The sequence below is a fragment of the Platichthys flesus genome, chromosome 10 (genome assembly GCF_949316205.1).
Source record: "Platichthys flesus chromosome 10, fPlaFle2.1, whole genome shotgun sequence".
Classification (NCBI taxonomy): domain Eukaryota; kingdom Metazoa; phylum Chordata; class Actinopteri; order Pleuronectiformes; family Pleuronectidae; genus Platichthys; species Platichthys flesus.
This window is the reverse complement of record NC_084954.1, coordinates 14,922,527-14,941,136: the sequence shown is the minus strand read 5'-3', so window position 1 is coordinate 14,941,136 and position 18,610 is coordinate 14,922,527. Positions and strand designations below refer to the sequence as shown.

General features: G+C 41.9%; 1 protein-coding gene across 1 annotated transcript; it reads left to right on the top strand.

The window, feature by feature from the left end:
- Nucleotides 1-1,488: 1,488 nt before the first annotated feature.
- On the top strand, nucleotides 1,489-17,977 carry LOC133962499 (protein O-mannosyl-transferase 2-like). The gene is made up of 23 exons (XM_062398130.1): nucleotides 1,489-1,796; nucleotides 1,887-1,971; nucleotides 2,395-2,451; nucleotides 3,014-3,016; nucleotides 11,364-11,408; nucleotides 11,532-11,640; nucleotides 11,871-11,979; nucleotides 12,347-12,506; nucleotides 12,590-12,696; nucleotides 12,801-12,883; nucleotides 13,632-13,741; nucleotides 13,844-13,910; nucleotides 14,023-14,083; nucleotides 14,191-14,269; nucleotides 14,430-14,581; nucleotides 14,990-15,081; nucleotides 15,180-15,256; nucleotides 15,368-15,439; nucleotides 15,529-15,588; nucleotides 15,681-15,786; nucleotides 15,887-16,027; nucleotides 16,652-16,763; nucleotides 17,374-17,977. The coding sequence occupies exons 1-23, from the start codon at nucleotides 1,504-1,506 to the stop codon at nucleotides 17,477-17,479; spliced, it is 2,286 nt and encodes a 761-aa protein (XP_062254114.1). The 5' UTR covers nucleotides 1,489-1,503; the 3' UTR covers nucleotides 17,480-17,977.
- The last annotated feature ends 633 nt before the right edge of the window (nucleotides 17,978-18,610 follow it).

Sequence of the window (18,610 nt, the reverse complement as noted above, 5' to 3'; positions counted from 1 at the left end):
AACAGGGTCGCGGGTTTGACTCTTTCTCATCTTCATGCTGGCAATATGCTGAACTCTTAAAATTGGCAGGAATTCACCTATTAATTGCTAAATATATATATTAATTAAATACAAAAACAGAAATATTTTAAATTAAATTTAAAAAAAAACTGCGCGCACAATTCCTGCGCAATGGGCTTCTGCGCAGGATGTGCGCACGCAGTTTTTTTTTTTATAATTAATTTAATTTAATTAAAAAAATATATATTTAACTTAATTTAATTTCTTTTATATTTAAAAAAATATATATTTAATTTTAAATGGTTATTGTTCATTTTTGTTTTTAAATTTACATTGTATTAGATATTGTGCAATGAATAGGTGATGGAAGCCATGACAGCCTGACCCAGCTCCTGTGTCCACTGGTGTCCTGGTTCCACCCATGGCTCATCCCTGTGGCCAAGGGAGCGCATTTCTCTGCGCTGGTTCAGAGGTAAATGATGCTGGTCACTTACAAGAAATTCAGAAACTTCCATTCGAGTGGATGCACGCGAATGGAAGGATGAGGCAGAATAGAGGATTCAGCGATGTCTGATCAGCTGATATAGAGTATGTTGATCTCAATGATCTGTGATCTTTGTCCTGAACTGAGTAAAGTATCACACAGATCGACCGACGGAACCGAACCATCCCAGTCCAAACACGAGCATATAATATTAATTCCCTTAAATTCCATAGATCGGGGACATCCCAGCCGTCTCTGAATTGAATGATACAATACGAACAGACAGTACAACAAGTTCCCTCAAATTCTGAGAGCTTGTTTTTTAATGCCCCCACCTTTGAATTTTTTTTTTTTTTTTTGCTTCAGGCTCCGTTCTTTCTATCGGCCTCACTCTCACTCACTGTGTTGTCCACAGAAGCAGTTGATTATCAGTGTATTGTCTGCATTAGTGTCATCACTGCTGTCCCATGCAGTCGCTCTTCACCTCCACCCAAACTAAAAAAACACCTGTCAGTTTCAGAAAGTTTCGCATAGCTTGATGGCGTGACTCCGGCGTTGCTCACGGTGGAAACCCATTGGTCAGCAGCACCATTTCCTATTCATGAGGTGTATTGACGCATTGACAATGTATGGTGGAAAGTTGGAGTGGAGGGGTGAGCTAACGCAGACGTCAACCGGTTCATCAAGTGATAATTATTCATACTTTCAAACCCCTATTATAAAAACGAGTGAGGCAGAAAACAATTCACCCGCCTCAGAGCTGTCATAACGGAAGAACATAGTGATTGAGACTGAAACAGTATTTTGAACCAGGCTGGAAATAGATTTACATCTGCTCTGAAGTCGAGCTTAACATGGGAGTCAATAGGAATTCACTCTTTCTTTGGAAACAGCCTCAAGTGGCTTCGTAGTTCAGCTTTTTGCACTCCCGCATAGGCCTCATCGCTCAGCCCGGATTATTGCCGCTTGGCTCCAAGCGAGGTGTCTCTGGTCATTTTGATCCCGGGTTTAGTTTCCTCATGGCAACAGGAGAATGGACCCCACAGAGGAAGCAGACAGGGGACACGTCCACGCTGAGGAACCGGAGTACAGTCGTCTCCTCCGGGTCTGTGACAGAGGACTCGCCCCGTCACTCTGCTGGACCCTCCTCAGGAGGTGACACCCACTCCTCCAACGGGACGTCCGCCAGGCTCTCACCCAGAGGAGGCCCCGGTGATGGGGCTGCAGGCAGACAGCTGCTGCTGCTGCTGCTGGTGGGGGGTCTGTCCTTCTCCACACGTCTCTACAATATATCAGAGCCCCCCCAAGTGTGGTGAGACAGAGTGAACACACCCACATGATTCCAGGTTTAATGCTGTGTAGTGTTTGTAAACACACTGATGTGTATTTTGTGTGTTTGCAGCTGGGATGAGACACACTTTGGAAAGATGGGCAGCTACTACATCAACCGGACCTTCTTCTATGATATCCATCCTCCTCTTGGAAAAGTAAGACAGCAGAATAATCCACAGGTGGGTTTAGAGGTATATAGTCACGGAAGATTGGGAGAGGTCAGAAACACAAACTGATAACACACGCCTTGAACTTCTGCTCCTCAATTAGCTGATAAGCAGTTAAATAAAAAAGGGGCTAATCTGTATGAATTGTAAAAAAAATGAAATAAATAAAGACTGTGTTTGGCACTGTACTCGAGTGAAATAGTTCTGGGAGGCGGTGAGGAAGTATCATCCAAACAAAGTACTTTAGACCTGACGTTTCTCATACAGCTTTATTCACACGGAATCATAACATTAGATAGAGAAAACCAATGTATTTAGATAAGAGTTTGTTACTGACGAGAAGAGTTATTTCTCTGTCAGGGAAAATGTTTGGATTGGCCAAGTTGTTTATCCTCCTTTACTGTTTCCTAGATGCTGATTGGACTCGCTGGCTACATGAGTGGCTATGATGGCACCTTTCCTTTTGTTGTGCAATAGTAGGAGTAGAATTGACGTTGGCTTATTATTAATAATCATGAAATATGATTATTAAATTAACAATTATTTATTAAAAATAATCAAAAATGATAAAGCTATTAATTAAGAACAGTAACACATTTAATTAGAAATGATACGGTTATCCATTAATAATAGTTAAAATAATTAATGAAAACAATAAAATTATCAATTAAGAATAATACAAATCTGTAATCATTGCTTATTGTCGCGGGGCACCACCCTGGTTACAGGGACCAACAATTCAATCTTTAAATATCAGTCTCATAATGATGAATGTCAAATCAATAATCTCAATATTTAATATTAATAATTATTTAATTAACAGTGAAGGCTTCTAAGTTCGAGCAGAGGCAATCATAATCCAGCTGCAATCACATACATATGCACAAATAATCACAGACTACAGATACTTTAATTACAAAAGCATTTATTAAAAAGGGGAAATAAAGTTAGTGTTATTTAATGTTTCATCATTTTAACAAACTCCGATATTTCAAAGATAAACACAGCAGCAGCACTTATCACAATTCAGAAAGTACATGTAAAACCGGCGGTCTACCTATGTATGTCTGTCATGGTATGCGTGTGTGTCTGTGTCAAAGTGTCTCTCTGTGTGTGTGTGTCTATGTGTGTGCATGTGAAATACAGTTAGTGTTATTTAATGATTCATCATTTTAACAAACTCCCATATTTCAAAGATAACAACAGCAGCCGCTTATCACAATTTAGAAAACACATGTATTCATCTATGTGTATCTGTGTGTGTGTATCTGTCTGTGTCTATCAATGTGTCTCTGTGTCTGTGTGTGTGTGTGTGTGAGAGAGCGAGAGAGAGAGAGAGAGAAAAAGAAGGGGGGCGTGGCGATGACGAAGTCACGTCACATCTAAGATGGCGGCCGATCATGATTCGTGGAACCAAGGCCTAAAAACTCTCAAAATGGCGAATTGACTACAAAACAAGATGGCGGAGCCGTTATGAATTTAGAGCCAGAATGGGAGGAGAGTGAGAGAGGAGGCGTGGCAATAATAGACTCAAAATGGTGGTTTAACTTGCGTTCTTCAAAATGGAGTCTATGTTAATGACACCATGTGGCCGGAGCTCACACTGGTGGTAACATGAATTACACAAAGGGATTTTCAGACAAAGAGAATTCTTTGTCTCTGCTTTGGCGTTCGGCCGCATGGCTTCCAGATGTGTCCAGCCTCTCTGAATATAGATTTAACTATGTCACATGAACTGTATTCTAAATACAGATCGGATGTGTGTATAGGTCGGTTTAGAAGGAGAGAGAGAGAGAGAATACAAGGAGAGAGCAAAGCTCTCTAAAAGCACCGTCAGAGACAAGTTACATTTACTTTACCACTCAGCACCCAAGTGGCGTTGTGTGCTGAGGTTTGACCGGTAAAGTATCTTTACAGTTGTTCAAACGGTCACAATGAGCTGGAGACGCTGCTCACGGCGCTTAAAAACTATGGCACAAGGCCGTAACCGGAAACCGGAAGTGGCGAATAGCCGCTAAAACACTGGAGACTCTGCGGTCTCATACAAAACAAATACATTCAAGTATTAAAACAATACGCTACGTATTAGATTAACATCTGCCCAGACAATAAAGCCTCTTACTGTGACCTTCACGGTGTTGCATGCGCGTGTCGCGCGGATATTTCCGAAGTCCAGTGAATAATCGTGGCCGCTCAAGCTCTGTTGCGCTGGTTCCTCTGTCGCAGCGGCGTCGGCTGGGCCGAATAGGAGTAGATTCGTCTTGCTCCTCAACGGGATGAACATCGTCCTTCTTCTTCATGGATGTGGAGGTCGTGCTCCTCAGCGGAATGAATCTCGCGCTTCTGCAGGGGACGGCTGTGGAAGCCGTTTGTAGATTGTTGGGAAAAGAAAGTAAAGTCCGTGGGGAAAGTGAAACAGTCTGAGATTGTTCCGCGTGCAATTTCCTGTTTGGTCTTTTCAAGTTAAAACAGCAAAAGTCCTTTTGAAAATAAAAACGTCGACTGAGATAAAAGACAATGAAAGAAATGAAAGAAAATAATTAAGGTTACCCCCTTTAGCAACTAAAACAGCTGGGAGGCCCCGAAGGGGCCTCGTGATGTCTTCAGAGCAGGGTAAAAATGGCTGATAAACTAGAAGTTAAGGTTACCCCCTTTAGCAACTAAAACAGCTGGGAGGCCCCGAAGGGGCCTCATGATGTCTTCAGAGCAGGGTAAAAATGGCTGATAAACTAGAAGATAAGGTTACCCCCTTTAGCAACTAAAACAGCTGGGAGGCCCCGAAGGGGCCTCATGATGTCTTCAGAGCAGGGTAAAAATGGCTGATAAACTAAAAGTTAAGGTTACCCCCTTTAGCAACTAAAACAGCTGGGAGGCCCCGAAGGGGCCTCATGATGTCTTCAGAGCAGGGTAAAAATGGCTGATAAACTAAAAGTTAAGGTTACCCCCTTTAGCAACTAAAACAGCTGGGAGGCCCCGAAGGGGCCTCATGATGTCTTCAGAGCAGGGTAAAAATGGCAGCGAGCATTGATGTCTCAGTGGTTTTATTCTACCTGAGAGGTTCTGCCTCCTTGAGGTGCTGGTCATGGGATGATGCTGGCTTTTAGCCAATTGAGTGTCAGAGGTCAAAGGAGAGTGGGAGGGGCCAGGAGCAGAGCAGGGGTTTCTGGGGAGACCCCAGGGATTAAGTTAACACCAGAAGATACAATCTCCATGCTGGATCTAAGAGGGAGACTTTAGCTGGCTTAATCTTGGCTCAAAGGCCCCGCTTTTACGACCCATTGTGTGTGGATCCTTACACATGGTTAGTTCTGTAGGGACTCTTGCCCAACAGTCCCCCTTTTGGTCTGGAGAGTGGGCTGTGACCCCGGTCTCCAGGGCAAACTATGGTCGAGAGTCCAGTGATAATCCATGAGAGGTAATCCTTGAGTGGAGTTGAAGCATTGAAAGTTAGTTCATTATGAGGCAGAGAGGCATAAATGTCTTCGAGGCATGAGTCTAAACAGAGAGAGGTAATTGTCTGGGCAGACAGGCTAACTAACATATATTCTAAAACACGGCACACATTTTCAATTTCACATAATGCTTATCAGCAGTTATTGTTAAAATACCAAATGAATTTCGGTGAAGAGTGAAATGAAAGCAAAGTGGAAACACAAACAGAAGAAAATGTTTGAGTAGGTGCTGGTGTTTTGAGGTAAACATGTGTTATCCTGTCAAACCAAAACATTTAGAACGGCAAGTCACGTTCTGTTGTTCGCTAATCTGTGAATTTATGATAAATCCTATTTCTAGGTTTTCAGATCTACAGATATTGGAATTTCACTGCCAAGACTGAATTGCCAAGTGTACCCGTGAGGGCTGCACAACCGTAGTGGTAACGACTTCAAAATCCTCAACGAGGTCTAAGGAGGTTCACTACCTGAACTATGTTATACAATTTACCGACAGAGGGTCTAAAGCATGCAGCTACTGATGGAGTGAGTGGTTTGAGCGGTTTTTGTTTAAAATTGGGATTTCTTCCCCCCCTTTTCAGATGTGGAGGTGAGAGGGGGTTTCTGGCAGCGCCTTGGTCCTTCCCCGTCATTGAAGTCATCTTTGGGAGTGGAGAAGGAGGGCGTCTGCTCCTTGTTTCGCCAACGGGGTTCAGTGTCTGGTCTCTCAGTGGAGCCTGGAGGAACACGTGGCACAATGTCTTCTCATTGCTTCATCCACACATCTCCGTATTTACTCCTCTGTCCCAGGATGCATCCCATGTGTTGGATTTCGGTCACCACATCTATACTCCTGGTACTGATAGGGTTTCCGTCTGTTCAAGCCCCTGCTTCTCTGTTGAGAGGGATTCAGGTGCTGAGGTCGAAACTGTTTGTGGGGCTGGTTGAAATCCTCACCCCCTTGGTTTTGTGGGGCGCCCTGCTGGAAGGGTCGCTGTTCCTGGTTCTCTTTGCTGGGGTTCATCTTGGCGTGGGGAAAGTTGTCATCTTCCAGCGCCGGGTCCACATTTAGTTGGATTTGAACTGCCAGAACCACGGTGTCGTCTACGTTGAACCCTCGGTTGTCTGGGTCGAAGCGATAAATGTCTTTTTTTTTTTTAAGGGGCTCTAGCTGCCGGGTGCAGATTTCCTCTCTTTGAGGGGGTGCTGAGTCATCAGGGTCTTCTGACTCGTGTGTGCCACAGTGTTCATCTTTGTGGCCACCATCTCTTGCACCGGGAGTGGAGGACCATCCAGGACGCGACCGTGAGTCATGGTGCGCCCCTGCCTGAGTGGCAGACTGGGAATCTCCTTCAGCCCTCCAGGACGGATTCCTTCCGTCGTTGTGGTGTGGATCAGCATGGCTCCGTGCAGGACGTGTTCCTTCTGGCTGGAGTGGATGCTGTGTGTCCGCTGGAAAGGCATTTGGAGTGCCTCATAGCGGTCCCAGGTCACTGCACGTCTAGGGGTTGAGTCCAGCCCCCCCCCCCCCTTTTTGTGTCGAGGGGGTTGGAGCGGTCGACTGCTGGGTGTGTCTGGCTCTCCAGAGCAAAGCTTCCTCTGCATGAGGGTTGCGTAGCTGTGCTCGCAGCTTTTCTCCCAGGGTCTCTGTTCCGCTGGCTCCACCGGAAATGACGTCAGCTCCTGGCCCTGTCATCAGGGATATCAGCTCGAGGGGGGGGGCAGCTCTGTCTGACTGTGCCCCCCTTTCTGCTGACCTTTGACCTTCGCGTGCAGAGTTTCGTGCTCCGGCACCGCCTGGTCCTGTTCTGTGCGGGTCTCGATGATATGCCGCAGGTGGGAGTTTTTCTCCTGCTCCGCTCGACATGCTGCTTGCATGGCCTGGAGCTCCTTCGCATGTTCTTGGGCCTGCAGCTCGGCTCTCTGCTGGTAGAGGAGTGTCAGTTGACCCAGAGCATGGGGTATTTTTGGATGCGGGCCAGTGGGGTTGATCAGGTGAATGGACAGTTCTTTAATCTTATGATCGCAGGTACTTAAATCATACTCACTCAACTCACTCACCGCATCATTAGAAAAATTTATCAGACTGCTACAGTCTCTTATAGGACGTCTGGTCCTGAGGGAGCAGTTGCCACATGGTGTTACATGCTACTCATCTTCTGAGTGCGAAAAGGCACCTGGTGGACTGCTCACGCCTGCTTAGGAAAAGTGGGTAAAACACTTAATTAAAACTACACAACAAGATGCAGAGGTGAGCTTCACCCTGTGTCTATATAGTGTCACTGAAGGATAGCTCGATGGCTCAATCCTTAAGACCTAGTTGGTTAACCAACAAGTCTCAACAAAACTAGTCTCTCAAATCTAGTTTGTTTCCTTAAAATTAAAAAACATGCAGAAAATCTCCTATAAAAATTACAAACTACTGAAATGCAGTTAGCAACCAACCATAATTACACAAAAGTCTGTTTTAGCAAAGGGAATTAAGAATAAAGAAAATTCAAAGAGAAATTACTTCTAAACCTATTTCTCTCTTCACAAATTAATCATAATTATTGTGCATTGAAATGACACAACCACTGATATGCTATAAGCAACCAATCACGTATACACAAGGCACTAGTATACCTGCTTGGGACAGGTGCAACGGGATTAAAAAAAAACTTTCTAAGAGAAATTAATTTCCAAAATTATCTTTCTTTTTCTTAAAATTATTTATGATTATTGTGCATCGAGAACACAAACACCGCTTGCAATCTGCAGCCAACCATGGATACACCAGGCACTGGTATACCGGTTTGGTAAAGGTTCAAATGTATTAAAAATAAAACTTTGCAAAGAAGAAATTTCGAAAATTTCTTTCTTCTTTAACAACGAATCATGATCAATTCAAAATGAGAGGGGAAAAAAATGAATTTTTCAAAAAAAAAAAAAAAATGTTTTTATTTCTGGGGAAAATGAATCTGGATTATTGTACACAGTATTATGATACAGCTGGAGTTAGATTCCCTCACACGGGCTGCACCATTTATGTTAATTAGGTGCAGCGTTCCGCCTCACACGGGGCACCATTTATGTTGTGCAATAGTAGGAGTAGAATTGACGTTGGCTTATTATTAATAATCATGAAATATGATTATTAAATTAACAATTATTTATTAAAAATAATCAAAAATGATAAAGCTATTAATTAAGAACAGTAACACATTTAATTAGAAATGATACGGTTATCCATTAATAATAGTTAAAATAATTAATGAAAACAATAAAATTATCAATTAAGAATAATACAAATCTGTAATCATTGCTTATTGTCGCGGGGCACCACCCTGGTTACAGGGACCAACAATTCAATCTTTAAATATCAGTCTCATAATGATGAATGTCAAATCAATAATCTCAATATTTAATATTAATAATTATTTAATTAACAGTGAAGGCTTCTAAGTTCGAGCACAGGCAATCATAATCCAGCTGCAATCACATACATATGCACAAATAATCACAGACTACAGATACTTTAATTACAAAAGCATTTATTAAAAAGGGGAAATAAAGTTAGTGTTATTTAATGTTTCATCATTTTAACAAACTCCGATATTTCAAAGATAAACACAGCAGCAGCACTTATCACAATTCAGAAAGTACATGTAAAACCGGCGGTCTACCTATGTATGTCTGTCATGGTATGCGTGTGTGTCTGTGTCAAAGTGTCTCTCTGTGTGTGTGTGTCTATGTGTGTGCATGTGAAATACAGTTAGTGTTATTTAATGATTCATCATTTTAACAAACTCCCATATTTCAAAGATAACAACAGCAGCCGCTTATCACAATTTAGAAAACACATGTATTCATCTATGTGTATCTGTGTGTGTGTATCTGTCTGTGTCTATCAATGTGTCTCTGTGTCTGTGTGTGTGTGTGTGTGAGAGAGCGAGAGAGAGAGAGAGAGAAAAAGAAGGGGGGCGTGGCGATGACGAAGTCACGTCACATCTAAGATGGCGGCCGATCATGATTCGTGGAACCAAGGCCTAAAAACTCTCAAAATGGCGAATTGACTACAAAACAAGATGGCGGAGCCGTTATGAATTTAGAGCCAGAATGGGAGGAGAGTGAGAGAGGAGGCGTGGCAATAATAGACTCAAAATGGTGGTTTAACTTGCGTTCTTCAAAATGGAGTCTATGTTAATGACACCATGTGGCCGGAGCTCACACTGGTGGTAACATGAATTACACAAAGGGATTTTCAGACAAAGAGAATTCTTTGTCTCTGCTTTGGCGTTCGGCCGCATGGCTTCCAGATGTGTCCAGCCTCTCTGAATATAGATTTAACTATGTCACATGAACTGTATTCTAAATACAGATCGGATGTGTGTATAGGTCGGTTTAGAAGGAGAGAGAGAGAGAGAATACAAGGAGAGAGCAAAGCTCTCTAAAAGCACCGTCAGAGACAAGTTACATTTACTTTACCACTCAGCACCCAAGTGGCGTTGTGTGCTGAGGTTTGACCGGTAAAGTATCTTTACAGTTGTTCAAACGGTCACAATGAGCTGGAGACGCTGCTCACGGCGCTTAAAAACTATGGCACAAGGCCGTAACCGGAAACCGGAAGTGGCGAATAGCCGCTAAAACACTGGAGACTCTGCAGTCTCATACAAAACAAATACATTCAAGTATTAAAACAATACGCTACGTATTAGATTAACATCTGCCCAGACAATAAAGCCTCTTACTGTGACCTTCACGGTGTTGCATGCGCGTGTCGCGCGGATATTTCCGAAGTCCAGTGAATAATCGTGGCCGCTCAAGCTCTGTTGCGCTGGTTCCTCTGTCGCAGCGGCGTCGGCTGGGCCGAATAGGAGTAGATTCGTCTTGCTCCTCAACGGGATGAACATCGTCCTTCTTCTTCATGGATGTGGAGGTCGTGCTCCTCAGCGGAATGAATCTCGCGCTTCTGCAGGGGACGGCTGTGGAAGCCGTTTGTAGATTGTTGGGAAAAGAAAGTAAAGTCCGTGGGGAAAGTGAAACAGTCTGAGATTGTTCCGCGTGCAATTTCCTGTTTGGTCTTTTCAAGTTAAAACAGCAAAAGTCCTTTTGAAAATAAAAACGTCGACTGAGATAAAAGACAATGAAAGAAATGAAAGAAAATAATTAAGGTTACCCCCTTTAGCAACTAAAACAGCTGGGAGGCCCCGAAGGGGCCTCGTGATGTCTTCAGAGCAGGGTAAAAATGGCTGATAAACTAGAAGTTAAGGTTACCCCCTTTAGCAACTAAAACAGCTGGGAGGCCCCGAAGGGGCCTCATGATGTCTTCAGAGCAGGGTAAAAATGGCTGATAAACTAGAAGATAAGGTTACCCCCTTTAGCAACTAAAACAGCTGGGAGGCCCCGAAGGGGCCTCATGATGTCTTCAGAGCAGGGTAAAAATGGCTGATAAACTAAAAGTTAAGGTTACCCCCTTTAGCAACTAAAACAGCTGGGAGGCCCCGAAGGGGCCTCATGATGTCTTCAGAGCAGGGTAAAAATGGCTGATAAACTAAAAGTTAAGGTTACCCCCTTTAGCAACTAAAACAGCTGGGAGGCCCCGAAGGGGCCTCATGATGTCTTCAGAGCAGGGTAAAAATGGCAGCGAGCATTGATGTCTCAGTGGTTTTATTCTACCTGAGAGGTTCTGCCTCCTTGAGGTGCTGGTCATGGGATGATGCTGGCTTTTAGCCAATTGAGTGTCAGAGGTCAAAGGAGAGTGGGAGGGGCCAGGAGCAGAGCAGGGGTTTCTGGGGAGACCCCAGGGATTAAGTTAACACCAGAAGATACAATCTCCATGCTGGATCTAAGAGGGAGACTTTAGCTGGCTTAATCTTGGCTCAAAGGCCCCGCTTTTACGACCCATTGTGTGTGGATCCTTACACATGGTTAGTTCTGTAGGGACTCTTGCCCAACACTTTCATAAAGCCTGGAGATAAATACGAACACCACAACTACGCAGGGATGAGAGCGGTATGCATCTTTAGTTTCCACACTATAAATAATGTGTCTTTTCTAATCTTTTAACAATGCTGTTTGAATATAGACGTGTATTTTAAGTGCTAATGTGTCCTGTCCTTCCTCCTTCTCTAACAGTTCTGTGCTGTGTTGGGTTCCTTCCTCCCGATCTTTGCCTACCTCACAGTGCTGGAGTTGTCTCAGTCTCACACTGCAGCTCTCATCACTGCTGCTCTGCTCATATTTGGTGAGTAATGATCTGAAGGAGACGGCCTGTAGCATGTACACATTTTGTCAAATAATAGATGAAGACCTCGTTGTTTTCATTTGTTTTATCAAACACTTTTTGTGATGAATATTTTAAATGTCTTGTACCTCATTAAAAATGTCTCTCTGCGTATTGAGAAGTCCAGCAGCATGTATTTGTCCTGTTGTTGAACAAGCATGAATTTGTGCTTCATGTCACCATCCTGACAGACACTGGCTCAATCACCATCTCCCAGTACATCCTGTTGGACCCAATACTCCTGTTCTTCATCATGGCTGCAGTGCTGAGCATGGTCAAATTCAACCAGCAGAGACACCGGTAGGAAATCTAATAGAGCTGTTGTTTTAGTTTTCTATCTTCACTTGTGTAACTAGTCGCTAGTCAACAGTTAACAAGTGGGTGATTATTTCTGGATCATTTAAATTTGTTAATCATCAAATAATTTTACTTTTCATAAAATAATAACTTGTGAAACACTGTTTCACAAGTTATTATATGTTGGACTGTCTCATTAAGATGGACTTCTGTATTTATTTTTGTGGATTAATAAATTGATGCTGCTTTTTATACATCAGTTTTAACTCCAGTCTTAAAGTAACCAGTATATTCTGATAGAAACAAATCAGGAATTTTTCATAATGTTGAATGGTCATCATTAAATACTCATGTTGGCTTCTGCTCTCAGGCCTTTTACTGCCTCCTGGTGGCTGTGGCTGGTACTGACTGGTGTAAACCTTGCTGGGGCTTTGGGGGTGAAGTTTGTGGGTCTGTTCGTCATCCTCCTGGTTGGTCTGAACACAGTCAGTGACATCTGGAGGCTTCTTGGAGACCTCAGCCTCTCACTGGTAAATGACAACATGTTTTTATATTCTGTTAGTGTTGATAAATTCTGCCTGAAGCTCATCAGTGTTCTTTTTTATGTCTCCAGGTCAACATTGCAAAGCACTTCCTGGCTCGTGTTTTCGGCCTCATCCTACTTCCTCTCTTCCTCTATGTTACGATATTTGCCATCCACTTTGTTGTGCTGAACAAAAGGTGAGTCTGATTGTTGTATAACAGATAAAGTGTGATCCCTTGCTCAGCTCACAGATGTCATCCCCTGCATTATTTTGGTGGTCATGATTGTTCTCTTTCAGCAGTGGACCGGGAGATGGTGTCTTCAGTGCTGCCTTCCAGTCTCGTCTAATCGGGAACAACCTGCACAACGTCTCCATGCCCGAGTGTGAGTCCCAAACACGTGTGGCTAAAAAGCACATGTAGCTGTAGCACTGTTTACTGAAACACTGATAAGATCAAAGACAAATGTTTGATTGCTAGTTTTGATGATAAAAGCCAGATGGGCTCAAGAGTTTGCTTTTCAAAATCAGTTTTCAGTCATGAGTGAAGGAGATTATCCAGGTCAGACACTTTCACAATTACAATAAATGTCAAGAACATTCAGGTGAGGGGTGGTGCCTGCAAAGAACACTTTGGAGGCAGAACATGATGTTCAAATGTCCGTGAGGAACTTATGTTTTTTTGGGTACAGCACATGATATTATATAATTATACCTATAATTACTGAGTTACATATGATAGAAATATCATCATAATGCCCACTCGCTGGAAATATTTGGGACGTTTTCCTGCTGAATTTTCACACGGGCTCACTCGTCACTTACTGCCAGATATTTTACCAGGGGGCGAGTAGCAATGGTTCGGGAAAATATCTGGAGCAACTGACTTTCACATTTGCGTCCTCACATACAGCTCCTCCAAGAAATGTCAGTAGAAAGTCTAGGCCTCAGTACATGTCTGAAAGTATCTAATGCCGCATATAAGGTATTATTGTGGCTGATTGTTCATCTTATGCTCAGTCCCATACCAGGCTGGTGTCAGCTTCTCATGCCACTGTTAAATGTCATTATCCATGGACCGTACTTGTGCCACATGTTTAAATTATGTTTTCCTCCTTTTTTGTGTTTCCTTAGATCTGGCATACGGTTCCACCATTACTGTGAAAAACCTCCGTTTTTCTGGAGGCTATTTGCACTCTCACTGGGACTTGTATCCAGAGGGAGTGGCGGGCAAGCAGCAGCAGGTCAGGCTACAGGTTTAGCTGTGACACATTCACAAACCTAATTAAACATGCTCATACCCATGATGCTTTTTGTTTATTCTAAAATATTCTTTATTCTTCCAGGTGACGGCCTATCTTCACAAGGACTACAACAATCTGTGGCTCGTTCACAGGCAGGATCATAACGAATGTGAGAAGATTGGGTTGATTTACTGTTAAGAGAAACAAATAACATTCACAAATCATAATGAAGTCATGTATGAGTCTCTCATTGTTATTCTCTTTTGTTTATCCTCGTTAAGCTCAATCTGGGACCCCTGATCTGGCGCGTCATGGTGACATCATTCAGTTGGCGCACAAAGAGTATGTGTATCACAAAAGAAATGTTACACTTAATCCCCATAAATGATTAATCTCCTCCTGTGTTTTGTTATGTATTTCTTTTGTTTGTTTGTTTTTCACTCCTTCAGAACAACTCGTAATCTTCATAGTCACCTCCATGAGGCCCCTCTGACCAAAAAACACTTCCAGGTTACAGGCTATGGGACAGTGAGTTCAACCCAACATGAGAGAAAGAGAGACACATTTTCAGATGGAATTTTAGGGGAAGATTGACAGACCCACAACTAAAGTGTAACATCATGATATCAGATTGTGATTTTGATTTGTCTGAGTCCATCACGCAACTGAATCTGTGCTCTGTTTGTAGAACCCCACGGGAGACGCCAATGACCAATGGCAGGTGGAGGTGTGTGGAGGTCGAAAGGGCGACCTGGTGAAGGTGCTGCGCAGCAAAGTCCGCTTTCGTCACCGAGCCACCGGTTGCGTTCTTTTCTCCTCTGGCAAGACTCTTCCCAAGTGGTAAAAGCAATAACCACTACTCTGACTTAAAGGGGTAGTCTGTTAATTTTCAACCTTTGCCCTATGTTGATATTTGTGAGTGTGTAACTGAAAAGTACTTACAAAAACTTTTAGAATCGGCCCAGTAGATAAATGAGATGTTTTGTTTGACTCGGGAAGACGGAGATGGAAATGAATGAGAGGCAGAGTTACAGCGTAGCCACAACTGCCATGTCACGGCTGCCAGAAGAGACAATCTGCTTCCAAAGTATTTGGTTAGAGCCATTCATTTACAGTCCCACATTTATAGACACACGTTGCATAGGTTGAAATATATAAAATAAAATAACCCCTTCCCCTTCCTCTGTACAATATTCTTTAGTGTGAGTGGACGAGTCAAATCGTTTTAAAAGTTTTGTCTCCATTCAGGGGCTGGGAACAGCAGGAGGTGACCTGCAGCCCCTACCTGAAGGAAACTCCGAGCTCTCAGTGGAACATTGAAGATCACATCAATCCAAAATGTACATGAAACTTATCACTTGTGCTCCTTCATACTTTTACACACATACAAATATCACTCACTAACCAACATATTTGCCTCTTTATGTTTTGACTGCAGTGCCCAACATCAGTCTGTCTGTGCTAAAGCCCCATTTCCTGGAGATGTTTCTGGAGTCTCATGTTCTTATGATCAGAGTAAGAAACCTTTAGAAAATCAATCTGTGCTAAACAAGCGTGTATTGTCAAAAACTATCTATTGAAAAAACGAAAAACTAAATTCTGAAATAAATACCTGTTTGATTTCAGGGCAGCAGTAGCTTGAAACCCAAAGACAATGAGATGACCTCTCAACCCTGGCATTGGCCCATCAACTACCAGGTGAAGTGAATAAGGTTTATATTTCTCTAAATTCAAATGAAGTACTTCACTGTTCTAACCACAGATGTTCTGGGTTTATTTCTGCGAAGGGAATCAGGTTTTCAGGGGTGATTGACACCCAGTATCGCGTTTACCTACTGGGGAACCCTGTGAGTCTTGAAGTTTGTCTCTTCTCCTTCATGTTGTTGCCCCTGTCTGATCAATGCACATTCAAATCCTCATGGTTGAATCCTGTTTTCAGGTGATCTGGTGGATGAACCTGGCCTGTTTGGGCATGTATCTGGTCATGGTGGTGGTGGCGTCTGTAGCCATCCAAAGAGGTTTCACACTGGACCAAAGAAGAATGGGTATAATTATTGACAGAGCAGGATTGCAGCAGCAGACAATTCATTGAAACAATTTATTTCAACAGGAAGTAAATTATCTGTTCTCCTCTCTGTGTTTCAGAGCACTCTCATGTTCTGAAGAGAGGAGGAGGCCTGCTTCTCCTCGGTTGGATTATTCACTATGCACCTTTCTTCACTATGGACCGCATCCTCTTCTATCACCACTACTTCCCCGCCATGCTCTTCAGCAGCATGCTAACAGGTATATAATCCCACAAGTGCATTTTGCCCAAAATTCCTCTCCATCATACACAGCGGATTATTTAATACTGGGAGCAAGATTTGAAGTATCAATGCAGGGGAAGAGATTAGAAGCAAAAAGCTGCATGAGATTAATCAAGACATGTGAAGCTGATAATTTTTCATTTTTTATGCAAATTGTTTTCAAACACACAGACCTGATACAATTATTTTTAGATTCAGTGTGAATTAAACTGTCTCAGGATATCATGAAACCCTTGTTCATGAATTTACTTTTATAAATCACAGAAAAAACTTACTGAGGCTTTTAAGATGTAACAGTTTTACATTCATCCAGCTAACAATAACTTCTCATGGCTCGTTTTTTATGATGCAGATTAACTGAAATGTGAACAAATAGTTTTTATTCAGTCAAAGCCTCCTTTTTATCTCATGGTATTTAATTGTACCTCTCTCTCATCTCTAATATTTTTTATTCTCATATTTCTGCCATAATGTTGTGTGATATTCAAGCTGCTTTCCTATTGTTTTCCTTCAATTCTTTATTTCTAACTTGTATTCGTGCAAAGACGTTGTCATGGTGATTATATCGTTTTGGTTTAATCATTCTGTTTCTTTCTCTTAGGAGTTACACTTGACGTCCTGTTAGAAAACACTGACCTGCTGCTCCGCCCACCTTATTCTCATTGGCTAAAGAGAGGCGGCCAGATGGTGTTTCTTTTTACTGTTCTTTACAGGTGAGGCAATAAGTAGAGTAATTACTGTGAAGGACGGATTAATTGTAGTCCATTCTTATGATGTCATAAACTTGTTATCATCCTTATGTGTTGTTGGGATGATACAGCTGCTTTTTATACCCATTTTCCCGTCTTAGTTCCGAAATGCAAAATGTAACCATTGATGCAGTTGTTTCGATCTGCATGGAAATACGAGGATTTGGTGACAGTTGGATGTAAAGACTGATACCCATGCATTTTCAAAGTAAAGCTTGCAGGTGGCTAGCTTAGTTTAGCAGAGAAACAGGAAGTAGAAGGAAACAGGTATCCTGGCTCTATTTAAGTGAAAGAAGAATCTACCTGTACCCTATAAAATTCAGTAATTATATGCATAATTATATAAAAACTCTTCATAAAAAAGTCTTAAAACAACTTGACCAATGCTATATATTTTGTTTACTTGTGTAATTAAATTATTGAAAATGTTTCGAAGAATATTCAAATGAAGAGAAATCCCCCATTTTTATTCAAGATCACAGGAAGTCTCATTTAATTTCTATAACTCATTTAACAAAGCATTGACCTCAATGTGTTGATCTTAAATTACAATATCACATTCCCTGTCTTGTAGTTTCTACCTGTTCCATCCGCTCTCCTATGGCATGACGGGTCCTCTGGCACACGAGCCGGGCAGCGCCATGGCTGGCCTCAAGTGGATGGACTCCTGGGAGTTCTAGGCAGCTCTGCACAACAACAACGCACAAATGATGGGATGTGTAACAACTGTCTTGAATATGAAGGTCATATTCATGTCTTTCACAGACATGAATATAGTGTTTATATAGTGTTTAATTTACATAAGGTACTGACTTGACACACTTCTATACCTGTTTTAAGTTTTTATGCGTGTCAACATATCCAAGTATTGTAGTTTAAAGAAAGGTGGAGAAGACGGACTTGAATCAGTGCAATAAAAAGAGCCAGAATGTTGTGGAGGATCATCACCGAGCTGCCTTGACTTGATGAAAATCTGATTTATAAATGCTGCTCAGTTTCAAAAAACACTTTATTACATAGTTATTGTCTGTCAGACACTATTTTTGGGGTTGTGTTGATTTTAGTGACTCTTTCTTTTGTACTTGTCCAGTACCAGCTTCTGTTTATATGACACTACAAGACTACTGCTCAGTGCTGTGTACATTGCAGTGTGATCAATAAACTATGGTATTCTTGTAGTCTTTGCTTTTTGATGTTGATATCAACAGGATTTCACCAAGGCTCCACTTGTCTAAATTGACATCCACTACTTTTTACTTCTTTTTTTTTTAGAACATAGGACAAGATGGTGAATGTCCCTTGTATGATTAAAAAGTCTTCAGCATTAGTTTGATGATACGTTTTTTAACCAGCAGCATATGTTGGAGACCAGCAGCGTACAGCATATTAGGGAAATGTCATCAGTTGTGTACCTCAGCATCTTCAAGTGTATCGTAATTTAAACCACAAGAGACCCTCTCCAGAGGCAGGCCCGATACAGACTGGTCATACTACATCATTTTAAGTAACAGCTATACCCGTCAACATTTTTTATTCAAACTTCCTTTTGTCTCTCTCAAGTTTTTGAAACTATGAATTTGTATTGTTTCACTGTCCCAATTTTGTACATTTATTTATGGATTATCATTGATTTGACTCTGTTCTTTTATCTATCTAAAGCACTCTTAAATCTGAGGTTGTAAATAATAAAAATAAAGTCATGTATTCTATAAAGTAATTTAAATAATTAGATGATAAATTAAATAAACTTTACTTTCTCTACATTGTTATTATATTGCCGATGTTGTCATTGTTGACATAAATTTCATTAT